At 39.3% G+C, this 18565-nt stretch overlaps 1 protein-coding gene across 4 annotated transcripts in view; it reads left to right on the top strand.

Annotated features, from left to right (window-relative positions):
• PER3 (period circadian clock 3) overlaps positions 1-18565 on the top strand; it is a 60733-nt gene that overhangs the window by 35952 nt on the left and 6216 nt on the right. For 3 of the 4 annotated variants that reach the window (XM_011938257.1, XM_011938256.1, XM_011938254.1), the window contains exons 14-20: positions 443-567; positions 802-972; positions 6812-7042; positions 7450-8162; positions 10192-10408; positions 16014-16194; positions 17255-17405. In XM_011938257.1, coding sequence (XP_011793647.1) covers positions 443-567; positions 802-972; positions 6812-7042; positions 7450-8162; positions 10192-10408; positions 16014-16194; positions 17255-17405 — 1789 coding nt within the window. Of the gene's footprint in view, positions 1-442; positions 568-801; positions 973-6811; positions 7043-7449; positions 8163-10188; positions 10409-16013; positions 16195-17254; positions 17406-18565 lie in introns of all 4 variants that reach the window. The other variant, XM_011938253.1, reaches the window with a different exon arrangement.

The raw sequence follows: 18565 nt of genomic DNA, 5'->3' as shown, positions 1-18565 counted from the left end.
TTCAGAAGGCAAGACCTATTTTTGTCAAAATTAAATGGTATAAGGCAAGCTTGTCCAGCCCACGGCCCACAGGCTGCATGTGGCCCAGGACGGCTTTGAATGCAGCCCAACACAAGTTCATAAACTTTCTTAAAGCATTATGAGATTGTTTTGTGATTTTTTTTTTTTTAGCTCATCAGTTATGATTAGTATTAGTGTATTTTATATGTGGCCCAGGGAAGCCAGTTGGACACCCGTGACATAAGATTTGAAGGTTAATTCAAGACCACAGTAAAAGAAATGTTACAATCCAGTGATTGAGGCTAGGATGGTCAGGAAAGACTTTATCAAAGAAGAAAGTATGAAGTATCCCAAACAGAAGTGGCATGAGAAAAGCAAAGAGGTGGGAAATGGCACAGTTAGGGAACAGCTAAGAATATGTGGCCTAATTATGTTGTTGCAGATACCTGAAGAGCTACAACATTCCAGTTTTGAAAAGAAAGTGTATCTCCTGTACAAATACAACTTCTTCCTCCTCAGAAGAAGACAAACAGAACCACAAGGCAGATGATATCCAAGCCTTACAAGGTAACAAGAATGCCCCTCGGAGTTAAATTCAAAGAACTGTAAATACATCCTTCATGTTTCTCTTTAATGTCTTATATTTATTTTGTTGTAAGCATAAAATTCTGGTTTCATATTACCTCTTTATGGCCAGTAAGGTTTAATTTCTCAGTTACAAACTTCTGTAAACTGGGTCTTTTATATAAATTTCTTGTTGGGAATTTTTCTTTTCACTGTCAGTTTCTCTTACACCACCAGCTGGCTTGCAAATCCCAACCATACCTAAATCAGAAATGCCAACAAATGGACGGTCCATAGACGCAGGAGGAGGAGCTCCACAGATTCTGTCCACGGCGGTGCTGAGCTTGGGGTCAGGCATAAGCCAGTGCAGTCACAGCAGCACCATTGTCCACGTCCCACCAGAGACAGGTACCACACTCGCCTCTTACTTTGAAAATATACTCAATATTAACTACATTGTGATAAGAAAACAAAAGTCATGAATATCATTTGCTCAGTTATAACTTCTAAACTACACATATTTTTTCCTTTCTTTAGTTCAGTAAAAGTATTTCTGGAAACATCATCACATTTGTGTTGGTTACATATTTTGGACAGTATTTCTCAGTTACGTTATTTGTCAGTGAAATCAGTTGACACATAAAAAGCACTTAATACAGTACCTAGTAGGTAGGTATTAGTAAGCCCTCAATTAGTGTTAGCCATTGTTAATGCAATTATAGATGGGACTGTGTGAGGTTACTTCCTTGCTGACTTTTAAAGAATGTGTTCCTTTCACCTGCATTTCACCATTCTGTAAGTTGTGATGAGCTCAGTCACACATGCGTTCAGATTTTTGTATTGGTGTGATAGCAATGAATAGAGTTCTTTAAAACTCTTCATTTAACATCATAATTACTTGGTAATTATTCTGCTGTCTTCTTTTTATTCCTCCTTATTGCCACCTGTCCTTTTGACATTTTCATCACTAATAACAATTTGGGTAGATGAAGGAATGGTGACAAACATGTTAAATTGGGTCTTCACATGATCTGTGCTTTATCTTTGCTAGTCTCCAGTGGTCTATCAGCTAATATGTGTTGAGCCATTTCTTTGTGCCACTCTCTGCTCTTAGTTCTTCATTGATAGGATCTCATTAAGTCTTTCCAACAACCTGTGAGATGGAGAGCATGGTACTGACAGGAGATCTGTGGATTGGTGGGGAAAGACCAGAGAGCATTACGTTTCTAATTAGTCAAAAGTAGAGTTTCACTGGAACTGAGCTAGCCCTTCCACAGAGGAGCATATGCACATTTTTTAGTGTGCCTTTTAATATTTTGCATTCCTGTATGGGCATGTAGCTGTCCATAAATACAGCCCATGCAGGAAGGGAGGGTATCACCCAATATGAAAAGCTCTTTTTTTTATTCTGCCACTCTGCTTTCTATACTCTGCTCTTATATTACCATTTTTAATGAATTTATACTAAAATCCGTATGCTTAGGAAAATTTTACTGGTATTAGTTTCTCCTGATCTTAAATCATCCTCAACATTTACAGGGCCACATCTTTATTCCATGGAGAAAAAGCAGAATCAGAGCCCAGATGTTCCTTAAAACATATCTCTATGTCTTTTGCTTTCTGAAAAGCTCATATTCATTCCCTCAGTTTGCATCCTGACTCAAATGAGTTGTGTCTGAGGACCATGGTCACAAATGCATTTCCTTGCAAGTTAATATCTTCATTTCATATGTGGAACAATGAAGCCACAAATAGGCGAACTAACTTAACTTGCCCAATATCACACAGCCCATGAGTAGTAGAGTAGGGAATCAAGTATTGACCATTAGTCTCCAGGAGTCGTTGCCATTACAGATATTTTGAACCTAAAGCAGGGTCTAATTAAGATGGAATGTAGGCCAGGCACAGTGGCTCATGCGTGTAACCCCAGCATTTTGGGAGGCCAAGACAGGAGGATTGCTTGAATGCAGGAGTTTGAGACCAGCTTGGGCAACATAGTGAGACTCTGTCTATAAAAAATTAATTTTTTATTTTATTTTATTTTATTTTATTTGTGAGAAGGAGTCTCACTCTGTTGCCCAGGCTGGAATGCAATGGCATGATCTTGGCTCACTGCAGCCTCCGCCTCCTGGATTCAGGTGATTCTCCTGCCTCAGCCTCCTGAATAGCTGGGATTACAGGCGCCTGCCACCACACCCAGCTAATTTTTGTATTTTTGGTAGAGACAGGATTTCACCATGTTGGCCAGGCTGGTCTTGAACTCCTGACCTCAGGTGATCTGCCCACCTCGGCCTCTCAAAGTGCTGAGATTACAGGCGTGAGCCACAGCGCCCAGCCCTAAAATAATTTTTTAAAAGATGGGATATGAGATGCAATGGCTAAGCCAATCAATAAAATGAAATTTTAAAGTATACTCAATCCAAAAGAAGAGCAGGAAAGGGGGAAAAGATTAACAAAAAAGAAACAGAACAAACCAAATAATAAGATAATAGCTCTATATCCAGCTATGTCAATGATGACATAAAATTGACTCAGCACTTCAATTAAAAGGCAAAAATTGGGCCAAGAATAGTGGTTCACACCTGTAATCCCAGGGACTCACGAGACCGAGGAGGTAAGATTGTTTGAGGCCAGGAGTTTCAGACCAGCCTGGGCAATACAGTGAAACCCCATCTCTACAAAAAATTTTTAAACTAGCCAGGTGTGGTGACCCACGCCTGTAATCCCAGCTACTTGGGAGGCTGAGGCAGGAGGATCAGTTGAGCCCAGCTTGAGCCTGTCTTGAGTTCATTGCTACAGTGAGCTCTGATCACATTAGTGTACTCCAGCCTGAGTGACAGAGCAAGACCCTGTCTCTAAAAGTAAGTAAATACATAAAAGGCAAAAATTCTCAAAACAGATTTTAAAAACTCAAGACCTAACTACATGCTCTCTACAAAGTACAAATGAAATTCACAAATGGATTGAAAGTAAATGAATGGAAAAAAATGCACAAGTGAAACAGTAAACATCAGAAGGCTGCAGTGACTTATTAATATATGTAAAATAGATTCCAGGACATCATTTCATAATGACAAGGCGGTCAATTCATCAGGAAAGACATAACAGTCATAAATGTATATTCACTAATAACAGAGCTTTGAAAGCTATGAAGCAAAAATATGCAAATAGACTTTCCATAATTATATTTGGAAAATTGATAAAAAATATATAGAAAAAATAAGAAACAGATGATCCATACAACACTATCAGCCACCTTGATCTAATTGATACTTAGAGAATGTGAGGCCCAGTGACTGCATAATCCACAGCCTTTTCAAGTACACACAGTATGTTCACTGAGAAATACGACATGTTGGACTATACTATGTCTCAGATTTAAAAGGATTGATGGTATGTAAACTGTTTTCTGGCTAGTGAATTAAATTAAAAATAAGTAATAAGATGTCTTAACCCAGAAGTTTATAAATCAAACAACACATTTGTAAATCTATGATTCAAAAAAGAAATCACAAAGAGAATTAGAAAATATTTCCAAATCAATGATACTGAAAGTACAGCATACTAAAATGTATGGGATGCAGCTAAAAACGGGGCTTGTAAGATCGATAGCTTTAAAAATGCTGTTAGAGAAGAAATGTCTCAAATCAGTGATCTAAAGTTACAGTTTAAAAACTTAGCAAAAGAAGAGTAAAATAAGTCCAAGATAGAATGAAGGAAATAATAAAAGACAAAAGCAAAAAAAAAAAAGACAAAAGCAAAAATCAACAAAATAGAAAACAGACAGTAGAGAAAATTAAAGCTAAAAGTTGGTTCTTTGAAAAGATGCACAAAATTGATAAACCCCTTATACCAGTAGAGAGGGGTCTTGGTTCATGTAGCTGTACAGTGTCTTGAAATCAGGTAATTTAAATCCTTCATCTTTATTCTTTTTCAAGATTGCTTTGACTGTTAGGTTTTGTCTGTATAAATTGTAGACTCAGTTTCTCAGTGCCTTTTTTCCTTATTATGGGGTTGTATTTTCCTGCTTCTTTGCATGCCTGGTGATTCTTTTTAATTGGATGCCAGATACTGTGAATGGGTACCAAATATATTTGTATTCCTATAAATATTCTTGATCTTTATCCTGGGTCCCAGTGAAGTTACCTGGAAACAGGTTGATCCTTTCAGGCTTTGCTTTTTAAATTTGCTAGGCAGGACCAATAGTGTGTGGTCGAGGCCTATTTTTCCTCTGCTACCAAGGCGAGACCTTCCTGAGTGCTCCTTGTGATGCCTCGGGAATTAGGAGTCTCTAGTCTGGCGGATGGGAACCGCCGCTGTTCTGTAGCTTGTGTGGGCTTCAGCTCTTGTTCCTGCTAATCCTCTCGTAGTGTTTTCCTCCCATGAATGACCTGGTGAATCCTTGGAAATCCTCTAGGCTGCACGCTGGGGCAGTCCTCGGGCTCACCTCCCTTGTTTCTTATCCTCCCAGGTCACTTCCCTTCAGTGTCTGAAACCTATTGTTTTGTATATTTAGGCCTTTTTTTTTTTTTAATCTCAGACAAGAGGGTAAGTTTGGTCCCTGTTACTCCAACTTGGCCAGAAGCAAAGCCCCCTGTGGTGTTGATTTAGTCACAGGCCACTTATGGATGTAGAGTGGGGCCACACCCACCCAAACCACCTGGATACTGCACCACAGCGGCAAGCCGGAATGGATGCTGGGGGAGCCTCTACAGTGTCCACCACAAAATCTTCTGTTCTTAGAAGTAATTTTTTAGAAGCAACCCAAAAATATATATAACTATTCTATATCAATAAAATAAATTTTAATGTACAACTATTATATATCAATAATAAATAGAGAAAAAGAGGCAACCGGCCGGGCGCAGTGGCTCAAGCCTGTAATCCCAGCACTTTGGGAGGCCGAGAGGGGTGGATCACGAGGTCAGGAGACCGAGACCATCCTGGCTAATACAGTGAAACCCTGTCTTTACTAAAAAAAATACAAAAAACTAGCCGGGCGAGGTGGCGAGCGCCTGTAGTCCCAGCTACTCGGGAGGCTGAGGCAGGAGAATGGCGTAAACCCGGGAGGTGGAGCTTGCAGTAAGCTGAGATCCGGCCACTGCACTCCAGCCTGGACAGAGCGAGACTCCGTCTCAAAAAAAAAAAAAGAGGCAACCCAAAATCCATCCAGAGATGTTCATTTTAGTAAACTGTGCTATGCATATAAAATGGAACTCCGCAGCAGTGTAAAAGTATGAGACAACTGTCCAGCCATTGATAAAGTTCTCCAAGGGATACGGTAAAGTGAAAAAGGTGCGTTGATGGCTAATGTACATATGTGCCTTTGGGTAAAGATGGGGTCACGGAGGAAGATAATCTATGTTCATGCTTGTTCATACATAATAAATTGGAAGGGCCAGGTGCGGTGGCTCATGCCTGTAATCCCAGCACTTTGGGAGGCCGAGGCAGGTGGATCACCTGAAGTCAAGAGTTTGAGACCAGCCTGGCCAACACGGTGAAACCCCGTCTCTACTAAAAATATAAAATTAGCTGGACGTGGTGGCACATGCCTGTAATCCCAGCTAGGGAGGCTGAAGTAGGAGAATCACTTGAACTCAAGAAGCAGAGGTTGCAGTGAGCCAAGATTGCACCATTGCACTCTAGCCTGGGCAACAAGAGCAAAACTCCATCTCAAATAAAATAAAATAAGATAAAATAAAAGCAAAACTTAGCTAGGCGTGGTGTGGCACACACCTGTAGTCCCAGCTACTCAGGAGGCTAAAGCAGAATCACTTGAACCTAGGAGGCAGAGGTTGCAGTGAGGCAAGATGGCGCCACTGCACTCCAGCGGAATGGTCTTCTGCAGGGGAAACAAATGAGAACTAGACAGAGCATGGACGGGGTGAGGAGAATGTACTACTATGTGTCTTTATTAATATTTACTGATTTTTGAACCACAGGATTACCTATTTAAAAGATAAATTCAAAGATAAAAAAATTTTGAAGAATTCAGGGAGAAAAATGTTTACAATAAAAGCAAGATTTAAATAAATGTGTACATATTGATTATTACAACTGTAAGATGTGCATTTGTGCAAAGAATATAAAGACGGAAAATCAAGAATTTTTATGCTAATGATTTTTTGTATTCCAGCAATTATAATAATGTTTGTAAAAATGTAGTGAAAGGCAGTTAACAAAGTAAAATAAATCAGTACAAATAATTGATAGGAATTAAAATTAAGTATGTCTTCTTCCACCTCAGCCATGGATGCCACCCTTGTCTGTGAGCCCTGGACTCTGAACATGCAGCCAGCCCCTTTGACCTCAGAAGAATTTAAACATGTGGGGCTCACAGCGGCTGTTCTGTCAGCCCACACCCAGAAGGAAGAGCAGAATTATGTTGATAAATTCCGAGAAAAGATCCTGTCATCCCCCTACAGCTCCTATCTTCAGCAAGAAAGCAGAAGCAAAGCTAAATATTCATATTTTCAAGGTACATAAGTTTTTAAAAATAAATGCCATTAATCTATGTAGATGTTACAAACTATAAGGACTAGGAGATAAGGAGTAAACAATAGGAGTTTCACTTGTAAGAAGCTGATGGAAAGATGCTAAAACAATCTATTTACATCAACAGTTTATGTAGGTTCTTTCTTAGATCCTAGATCTGAGAAACTTTTTTTGTGAGAAACTGATTGAGAGATGCTGAAATAAGTTTATTTGATAGCAACTGTTTTTATCCGGAATTTTGTTCATGTTTTTAGAGCCACTTTTTGCCATTCTGGTAGTATTGGCAAATGCACATTCGTTGTCAGCTACTTATAACTACCAGTAAGTGGCATCCTTCTCTTCTTTTTGGGTTTAATTTTCCATAATTTGCCTCTATCTTTATCCTTCCAGGAGATTATACTTCCAAGCAGACGCAGTTGGCCAGCTGCAGGAAAGGGAAGCACAAACGGAAGAAGCTGCCGGAGCCGCCGGACAGCAGCAGCTCGAACGTGGGCTGTGGTCCCCACAGGGGTGGTCCCCACAGGGGAGCGCGTCAGAACGCACAGCCCTGCTGCCCCTCCACAGCCTCCTCTCCGCACACCTCGGGCCCGACCTTCCCACCTGCCGCCATGGTGCCCAGCCAGGCCCCTTATCTCATCCCAGCTTTTCCCCTCCCAGCCGCGACCTGTCCCGGAAGAGAATACGCAACCCCCGGAACTGCACCGGAAGGCCTGCATGGGCCGCCGTTGTCCAAGGGCCTGCAGCCTTACCCAGCTTTCCCTTCTCCTTACTTGGATACTTTTATGACCGTTTTCCTGCCTGACCCCCATGTCTGCCCTCTGTTGTCGCCATCGTTCTTTCCATGTCCATTCCTGGGGGCGACAGCCTCTTCTGCGATATCACCCTCAATGTCATCAGCAATGACTCCAACCGTGGACCCACCCGCTTCAGTAACCAACCAAAGGAGAGAGGAGGAAAAGTGGGAGGCACAAAGCGAGGGGCACCCGTTCATTACTTCGAGGAGCAGCTCGCCCTTGCAGTTAAACTTACTTCAGGAAGAGATGCCCAGATCCTCTGAATCTCCAGATCAGATGAGAAGGAACACATGCCCACAAGCTGAGTATGTAAGTGATGCTCATTTTCAGCACTCAAGTGAGAAAGTGAATATCTTACTAAAGTTAAGGTGGTCGCGTTGGGACTCAGTGCAGACATCCTCATTAGGTAATCCGCATGGCTACTGTGAGCGAGCCTGTCAGCCTAATTGTGTGTAAACACGAAACACATCTGCCTGGCTCTGTTTGGAAAGTAGACACTAAAGAATCATCTATATTCTAGTTTCTTAGATACTTTGTGAGGTTTTTTCCAAAGTGCTTTTAAGTTTTCATGTGAACTGGATTCCCTCCACTCTTTAAAATTCGATCCAGGTATTACGCTTAAGTGTTCATTGCCTATAATATGTATTTGTTTACTTACAACCGGGGTTATGGTCTGGTGAGATAGGAATAAGCCATGTGGACAATTTAACGATTGTACTTCTTCATGCACAGTCGCAGGACAACAGGTGTGTATGAAGGGTTAGGAGCTACTTTATTTATTATCAGTAGAGTAGGCAGTTTATAGTTTCACACTTAAACATGTGATTTTTTCAAAATCAAAAGCTTTTTTGGTCTACTTCCTTTAACTTTTCTTCCCTTTACCTAAAAAGCGATTATCAGGTTTATTTAGCAGTTTAAACTTTGGAATCTGATGTTGCTATATTTAGGTATAGAATCCAAGGCAAGTGTGAATATTTACACAGATTCTTTGACCTTCCCTTCAAGGTATAATACTCCTCTTTAACAGATACTCAAAATCTAGTGATACAAATCAAGAAAATATGCTCACTTTTGAAAGCCTAGTATCAGTGTGCTTGCTAAAAATCTAAGGCAAGGCAGTGTATTACAGTGAGTAAAGCCTGGCCTATGGATTAAGACATGGATTCAAATCCCAGCTCGGTCACTAGTTAGATTCACTCAGACAAGTTATTTAAAGTTTCTTTATTAGGAAAATGGAAAGATGAATTCCTCATAACTTACTCTGAGGGCTAAATGATGTATTTGTATAGTACTTATCCCTATGCAGAGGGTGCTCCCAGAGAGCTGAAACTTTGTTTTGTTCATTATTATATTCCTCGTGTTTGACACAGTACCTAGAATGTATAAAGTGTTCAGTATGTATTTGCTGAGTGACAAAAAAGCTACTTGTGCGGTGCCTGGCATGTAGCAGGTACTGAGAAAGTAGTAGTGCCTTAATATTACTTACAAAGGAACTTATTTCTTAGGGATAGGCTGGAAGGTTTTTACTTCTTAGTTATATATGTAAATTTTATTCTGTTTAACATATGAAGTTGAAGATCTTCCAGTTACAGTAGTCTCCCTTACCCAGTGGATATGTTTCAAACCCCTGGTGGATGCTGGAAACTGAATAGTTCTGAACCGTATATACAGTATGTTTTTTCCTATACATACTGTACATACCTATGGTAAAGTTTAATTTATCAATTAAAAACAATAAGAGATTAACAGCAGTAACTAATAACATAGAACAGTTATAAAATCTACTCATCACAGTTTCACGGATAGAAGATTCATTCTTGCCTAAAATTGTAGCACTCTCAGCACATGGGTTTTTCCTTTCCTTCTTGAGAACTTTCACCTTTTCACTTAAATGAAGCAGCACTTTATGACTTCTCTTTGGCATATTCCAATTGCTGGCATCACTCCTCTTGCACTTTGGGGCCATTATTATGTAAAATACGTGTTACTTGAACACAAGCGCTATGATGCCACCACAGTAGATCTGACAGCCAAGGCGGCTACTGAGCGACTAACAAGTGGGTAGCACATACAGTGTGGAGGCACGAAATAAAGGGATGATTGTTATCACAGGCTGGAAACAATGAGACAGCTCAAAATGTTATGACACTACCAGAATGGCTCACAATTTTAAACTTACGAACTGTTTATTTCTGGAATTTTCCATTTACTGTTTTTGGACCTCGGTTGACCACAGGTAGCAAACTACAGAAAACAAAACCATGAATAAAGGAGGACTCTACTGTATTTTGTGATAAGAAGATTAAAGTGTCTTTTCATTGCCCTTACTTTCTAGCAGTGTGTTACAGGCAACAGTGGCAGTGAGAGCAGTCCTGCCACTACCGGTGCACTGTCCACGGGGTCACCTCCCAGGGAGAATCCATCCCATCCTACTGCCAGCACACTGTCCATGGGATCGCCTCCCAGCGGGACTCCATCCCATCCTACTGCCAGTGTTCTGTCCACGGGGTCACCTCCCAGCGAATCTCCATCCGGAACTGGTTCTGCAGCGTCAGGTAGTGGTTCAGGACAACCAATGTTTCAAACTCCATTGCCAGGCATTTACTATGTGATAAGCTCTCACTGTGTACCCCAGGCACTGATGTGGAAGTACAGGGTTTTTTTCTTTTTCCTTGTTTCTTTTTGTCAGGTATATTGGGGTATATTTGTGCACAATGAAATTCACCAATTTTAGGGGTACAAACAATTCTGACAGATGTGTACCTTAGTGTAAGCACTACCACAATCACCATATAGAACATTTCTGTCACCCCAAAAAGTTCCGTGACCCTCACCAGTCCATCTCTGCCCTGACCCTTGGTCTCCTGGCAGCCACTGGTTTGCTGTCACTTTAGTTTTGCTTTTCCTGTGATTTATGTATAGAATCAGACAGCATGCCATCTTTCGTATTAGGATTCTTTCAGTTAGCATGATGCTGTTGAGACGCACCCTTAATAGCATTTATAGCTTAGATCTGTGATCCATTTTGAGTTAATTTTTGTGTATGGTATGAGGAAAGGTCAATATACTTTCTTTACATTGGGATATCTAATTGTTCCTGCCCTGTTTGTTCAAAGGATTAATCTTTTCCCCCATTAAATTGCCATGACGACTTCGTTGAAAATAACTTGACCATATATGTGTGGGTCTATTTCTGTACTCTCTTTTCTGTTCCACTGATCTGTATGGCTAGCTTTAGGCCAATACCACACTCTTGAGTAATGTAACTTTCAAGTAAGTCTTGAAGTCTGGTGAAGTAAGTCCTTCAACTTAATTCTTCTTTTCAAAATGATTTTGAATATTCTAGGTCCTTTGTCCATATAAATTATAGATTCCATTTCTCAGTTTCTACAAAAAAGTCTTCTGGTGTTTAGATTGAAATTGTGTTGAATCTATAGATGATCAATTTGTGAATAATTATCTTCCTAATGATACTGAGTATTTTGATCCACAAGTACAATTTCTCTATGTAGGTCTTTAATTATTCTCAGCCGTGTTTTATAGTTTTCAGCCTACAACTCTTACACATGTTTTGCTAAATTTATCTCTAAGGATTTTATAATTGTTGATGCTACTGTAAATGGCATTTAAAATTTTCAAGTTGCAGTTGTTTGTTGTTAGCATGTAGAAATGTAATCAAATTGCATGTTTTTAACTCGTATTCTGCAGTCTTGCTAAACTCGTTTATTAGTTTTAGTAGCTCTTTTGTAGATTCTGCAGGACTTTTCTACATAGTCTTTATTATCTGCAAATATAATCTTACTTCTTTTTTTCTGTCTGTATGTCTTTATTTATTTGTCTTGCCTCGTTGAACTGGCTAGGACCCACAGTGAAGTGTTTAATAGAAATAGGAAAATAGACACTTCCCTGGTTCACAGTCTTAAGGGGAAAGCACTCAGTGTTTCACCATTAAGTATGATGTTAAACATAAGTTTTCCTTGAATGCCCTTATCAGATTGAGGAAGTTCCCTTCTGTTGCTGCTGGTCTGCTGAGTTGCCTTTTCTGCATCTGTTGAGATAATCATGTGGTTTTCCTCCCTTATTCTATTAATATGGTGAAAATTACATCAGTTTTCTGATAATAAATTAACCTTGCATTTGGTCATGCTCTTTTATCCTTTTTTATGTATTGTTGGATTATCTTCCTAATGTTTTGTTACACATTATTGCATCTCTGTGCAGAATATTGGTCCATTCGCTTTCGTTACTTGTAATGTCTTTGTCTGATTTTGGTATCAGAGTAATCCTAGCTTCAAAAAATGAGCTAGAAACTATTCTTTGCTATTCTGTTTTCTGGAAGAGTTTGTGCTGAACTGCTATTATTTCTTCTTTGTATGTTTGGTGGAATTTACCTGTGAATCTTTCTGGGCCTGGAGTTTTCTTGGTAAGAAGGATTTTAATAACAAATTTAAATTCTTTAACAGATATGGGTCTAATCAGGTTACCAGTTTCTTCGTGATCTTTAGTAATTTGTATCTTTTAAGAAATGTATCTGTTTTATCTAATTTGTTGAATGTATTGGCATAAAGTTTTAAATATTCCCTTTTCCTTGTAATGTCTATAGGTTTTATAGTAATGTACCCCTCTTATTGCTGGTATTAATGTTTTTCCTGTTCAATCTGACTGTATATCAATTTTAATAACTTTTCAAAGAACTTTTGATCTCATTGGGGTTTTTTTGCCTATTGCTTTTTGGTTTTTTTATTTTATTGATTTATACTCTATTTTTTTTTTTTTCCTGAGACGGAGTCTCGCAGTGTCGCCCAGGCTGGAGCGCAGTGGCATGATCTCGGCTCACTGCAACCTCCACCTCCCGGGATCAAGCGATTCTCCTGCCTTAACCTCCGGAGTAGCTGGGATTACAGGCACCTGCCACCACACCCGGCTGATTTTTTGTATTTTTAGTAGAGACAGGGTTTCACCATGTTGGCCAGACTGGTCTTGAACTCCTGATCTCATGATTCGCCCGCCTTGGCCTTCCAAAGTGCTGGGATTACAGGCGTGAGCCACTGCGTCCAGCCTATGCTGTAATTTTTATTACTACTTTTCTCTTTACTTTGGATTTTTGTTTTTTTCTTATTTCTTAAGGTAGAAGCTTGTTGGGTCTTTGAATTGAGATTTTTTCCCCCCCAATATAAACATTTAATGCTATTGAATGCTCTAACCATTGCATCCCTCAAATTTTGGTATGTTGTATTTTTATTTTCATGCAGCTTCAATAGTTTTTTTTTTTTTTTTTTTGAACCAAAGTCTCACTCTGTTGCCCAGGCTGGAGTGCAGTGGCATGATCCCAGCTCACTGCACCCTCAAACTCCTGGGCTTAACAATCCTCTGGCCTCAGCTTCCTGAGTAGCTGGAACTGCAGGCATATGTCACCGTGCCTGGCCAGTCTAAAATATTTCTAATTTCACTTGTATTTTCTTATTTGATCTTTCAGTTATTTAGAAAGGCTTAATTTCCTAATATTTGGAGATTTTTTTTTTAGATATTTTTATTTTGTTGCTAATTTAAATGCAGTCAGAGAACATTGTTTTGTATTTTTTAAATTGACCGAGACATTGTGTAATGATCTGGAATTTGGTCCATCTTGATAAATATTTCATGTGCATTTGAAAAGAATATGCTTTCTGCTGTTGTTGAGTCATGGGTTCTATAAATGTAAATTAGATCAAGTTGGTTGATAACGTTGATCCAACTTTCTGTTATGATTTTCTATCAGTTTTATAAGTTATTATGATACAGGTCTTATATGTCCAGCTATAAATGTGAATTTCTCTATTTCTTCTTATAGTGCAGTGAGTTTTTGCTTTATGTATTTTGAAGCTCTTTTATTAGATGCATATACACTTAAGGTTATTATATCCTCTTGATGAATTGCTCTCTTTATCCTGAAATATGTCTTGCTTTGAAGTCTGCTTTGTCTGGTATCAGTGTATCCAGTCCAGCTTTATTTTGATTAGCATTTACATGGTAAATTTTTTCCATCTTTTTACTTTTAACTTATCTGTGTCTTTATATTTAAAGTAAGTCTTATAACCACCATATAGTTGGGTATTTTTATTCATGTGACAGTCTCAGCCTTTTAACTGCAATGCTTGCTTAGACTATTTACCTTTAATGTGAATGTTGATATGGTTAGGTTTAAGTTAAATCTTTCATCTTGCTACTAATTTTCTGTTTTGTCTCATCTGCCCTTTCTTTTTTTCCTCCTACTCTCCTCCTTTTGGGTTAATTGTGTATTGGCTTCTCAAGCATACCTTTTTTTTTTTTTTTTAAGTTTTTGCTCTAGGATTTACTTTTTTTACATTTTTATTTTATCTTATTTTTTTCTTTGAGACTCTGTTGCCCAGGCTGGAGTGCAGTGGTGCCATCTCGGCTCATTGCACCCTCCACCTCCCAGGTTCAAGCAATTCTTCTGCCTCAGCCTCCCAAGTAGCCAGTACTACAGGCGTGCGCCACCACGTCTGGCTAATTTTTTTGTATTTTTAGTAGAGATGAGGTTTCACCATGTTGGCCAAGCTTGTCTGAAACTCCTGATCTCAGGCAATCCACCCAAAGTGCTGGCATTACAGGTGTGAGCCACCACGCCCAGCCGGCTCTAGGTTTTATAGTGCACATCTTTTACTTATCACAGTTTACCTTCAAATATTATACCTATTCTATCACTTTATTTATTAGAACCTTAAGACAGAGTACTTCCATGTCCTCCTCGTCTTTTGTGCTGTTTTTGTCATACATTTTAACGTGTAAAAAAACCCACAATAACAGTTATTATTTTTGCTTTAATCAGTAATAATCTCTTAAAGTTGTTTTGTGTGGGTGTTTTGTTGTTGTTGTTTTGACACAAGGTCTCACTCTGTTACCCAGGCTAGAGTGCACTGATGTAATCATGGCTCACTGTAGCCTCAAACTCCTGGGCTCAAGCAATCCTCCAACCTCAGCCTCCTGAGTAGCTGGGACTACCAGCACGTACCACCACACTCAGCTAATTTTTTATTTTTATGGAAATGGAACCTCACTGTGTTGCCCAGGCTGGTTTCAAACTCCTGGCCTCAAGCAGTCCTCTCATCTTGGCCTCCCAGAGTGCCAGGATTACAGGCGTGAGCCACCACGCCCAACCTAAAGATATTTTTTAATGAAGAAAATGTTTTTATTACTTTTTTATATACATACTTTTTTTAAAAAATTAGACAAATTGTTTGGTATTTTTAATTCCTTCAAAGTCAGTGAGAAGGATCTAGAAGGGTCAAATGCAAGATAGGAAAGGAATGATCCATAAGGCTTCATAGCAGCCATAAAGGGATGGTCCTTGGGATGAACAGTTTCTCTGTTGTGAGAGGAGGAAGGTGAGGAGGGGGTACATATATCATTAATTGTGTATGTTTGGTATCATAAAGATGATTAATTTGCTTTCTGATGGCTTTTTTCCTTATAAAATAGGTGAGATTGAGGGAGGAAATAGAGAGGTTGAAAATAGTCATTGCTGGGGGTAGCTTAGTGCATGACCAGAGAACTGTAGCATTTTAATGGTGCGTTTGAGGTTGGTGATGATGAGTTTTTTATTGTAGAAACACTGTAACCTGTTGTATGTGACTTTCTCTACGTATTTGGCTACTTGGGTTTAGGTAAGAACAAAGTCAATAATTGGCTTTATGGGAGTTGGCATTTTGACAGTTATGAAAAGTCAGAGGGAAAGATAAGTCTAAGATATTGCAAGGTGTGTTACTGAATGATGAACTGAGGACTCCAGGCTGAATAATGAAGGAACTACAGGAAGACTAACACACTGTTAACACATTTATAGTTGAAATAATTGAACAAGCCAATGAGAATGTGAAGCTGAGATGTTAATGATTTTGGAGATGGAACAGTTATGGGTAATGATAAAGGGCAATGTATGTAACCTTGAGAGTGATAGCTCATTAGGAATGGAAAAAGAGATCTCAGGAAGACCAAAGAACCAGGAGGCTGTTCACAGGGAAGAGGAACTTTCCCGGAAATAATGGTTGGGCTGGCTGAGGAGGAGGACTGTCCGAGGCAAGAGTCTTTAAAGAATGAGAGCCAGTTTGGCAAATCAGTCAGACAGGTCTTTTCTGATTATTTGTTGTTGATTTTTGACAGGAAGCAGCGACAGCAGTATGTACTTTACTAGTAGTGTTTATTCTAAAATCTCCCAAAATGAGCAGCAATCTCAGGATGTACAGAAAAAAGAAACATTTCCTAATGTCGCTGAAGAGTCCATCTGGAGAATGATACAGCAGACACCTGAGTGTGTTCTCATGACATATCAGGTACCTGAGAGGTAAGAAAGCACTTTAGAAGACCCGCTTCTTTTATTTTTGTGGTTTCTTTTTTTTCTTTTTTGAGACGGAGTCTCGCTCTGTCACCCAAGCTGGAGTGCAGTTCAGCAATCTTGGCTCACTGTAACCTCCACCTCCTGGGTTCAAGCGATTCTTCTGCCTCAGCCTCCCTAGTAGCTGGGATTACAGGTGTGCACCACCACACCTGACTTTTTGTATTTTTAGTAGAGACGGAGTTGGTTGGTTGGTTGGTTTGTGACAGAGTCTCACTCTGGACCAGGCTGGAGTGCCATGGTGCCATCTCAGCTCACTACAACCTCCGCCTCCCAGGTTCAAGATTCTCCTGCCTCAGCCTCCCAAGTAGTTGAGATTACAGGTATGCACCACCACACCCGGCTACTTTTTGTATTTTTAGTAGAGATGGGATTTCCTCATGTTGGCCAAGTTGATCTTGAACTCCTGGCCTCAGGTGATCTGCCCACCTTGGCCTCCCAAAGTGCTGGGATTACAGGCGTGAGTCACTGCACCTGGCCTATGGTTTCTTAATGTGTTTTTAAAGACAAAATAATTATTGAATGTTTTATAAATTCCCTTTGAGAAATGTATTTTCAAATTTATTCATTTGAAGTCAAGTGATGAATGATTTCTTAAAATAAGGATGGCAGTGATAGTATCACCTATATTCAGATCCCGACTAAACAGATCTTACACATCATGAGACAAGGAAACAAAGTCGGTGCTTTCCAAGATGGCGCACAAGTACAAGAACTTTTTGTTTTAGACTCTTGATTTTTTTTTGCCTTATTCTAAAAGAAAAGAGCTAAGGGAAATCTCTTTCTTCCATACACCTCATTAAAACATCATATAGATATTTTCCACCAAGAAAAAAGCCTTTACCAACTTGACAAGGAAATGATCTAGTTTTTTTTTTTTAATGTATGCCTCATGTATTAGAAAGTGTAAGGTGTATTACCAGCCAAAAAGAAGTGCTGTTCTTACATGACATGAAAAGAACCCTGTGTCTTATTCAGGACTATTATGATTCTGTTTGTTTGTTTTCAGGGTTAAAGAAGTTGTACTAAAAGAAGACCTAGAAAAGTTAGAAACTATGAGGCAGCAGCAGCCCCAGTTTTCTCATGGGCAAAAAGAGGAGCTGGCTAAGGTGTATAATTGGATTCAAAGCCAGACTGTCCCTCAAGAAATTGACATTCAAGTAAGCACAATAATAATGGTTGTCATATACTCATGTATTTTGGCCAGGTAGTGGTTTTAATATAGGTCATGCTCTTGTATGATCCCACTGAAAACGTTAATCCACACAGTTTACCTCTATGGTAGGTATTATTATTCCCTCTTTACCAATAAGCAAGAAGTAAGGTATACACATGTTAAATAATTAATACAAGGCCATGCAGTTCATTGGATTTTGAACACTGGTCTTTTTGCCTCCAGGTGGTTTTTTCTTCTACCAGTTGGAATGTTAGGGGACAGTAGAGAGTAGAAACACCTGCTTTGATGTGTAATTGACTGCATTTGATAGGTGATTTGTTACGTATTTCAAATATGTCTGCATGTTTGAAAAGAGTTAAAAAAAAAAAAAAGATGTAAGATTCACACCAGAGGTAGTATTCATACCAAGCAGAAACTTTAATGGGACCTAAGTGTCTTTTTGCTGTTACGAGTTCTTCTCAATGAGATTTTTTGTGAATAGCCTGAACAGTAAAGCTTTGATTTACCAGTGGTCCCAACCAGTGTTGGTGACAGCTGTGGTAATGGTAGTGATGGTTGTACTAGTAATGAGATCTTTATTCCCACAAGTATCAAGATATGGGAGGCTGAAGAGTCAAGTTAAAAACAAAAGCACGTAGGCCTAGTCCAGTGGCTCATGTCTATAATCCCAGCACTTCAGGAGGCCAATTGGAGACCAGGAGTTGGAGACCACGCTGGGCAACATAGCCAAACACGTCTCTAATAAAAAAAAAATTAGCCAGGTGTGGTGCCGTGCACCTATAGTCGCAACTACTCAGGAGGTTGAGGCAGGAAGATTGCTTGAGCCTGGGAAACTGAAGCTACAGTGAGCTATGATCTCACCACTGCATTCCAGCCAGTCTCAAAAAAGACAAATAATTTGTGTGTGTGTGTGTGTGTGTGTGTGTGTAAAAATACTTTAAAAAAAGAGAGTAAAGTTAGGTGTTTTAAAAAAATATTAAGGCTTATGAAGTAAGCAAGACAATGAAATCCTACTACCCCCGTTTTTAAAAATTAACACTTTTAATTGTAGTATAATACACATAACATGAAATTTACCTTCTGAACTGTTTTTAAGTATATAATTCAAGAATATTAAATATCTTCACATTATGCAACCATCAC

The sequence above is a fragment of the Colobus angolensis genome, unplaced genomic scaffold (assembly GCF_000951035.1).
Source record: "Colobus angolensis palliatus isolate OR3802 unplaced genomic scaffold, Cang.pa_1.0 Scaffold170, whole genome shotgun sequence".
In the NCBI taxonomy this organism is placed as follows: domain Eukaryota; kingdom Metazoa; phylum Chordata; class Mammalia; order Primates; family Cercopithecidae; genus Colobus; species Colobus angolensis.
This window is presented reverse-complemented; position numbering and strand designations above follow the sequence as displayed.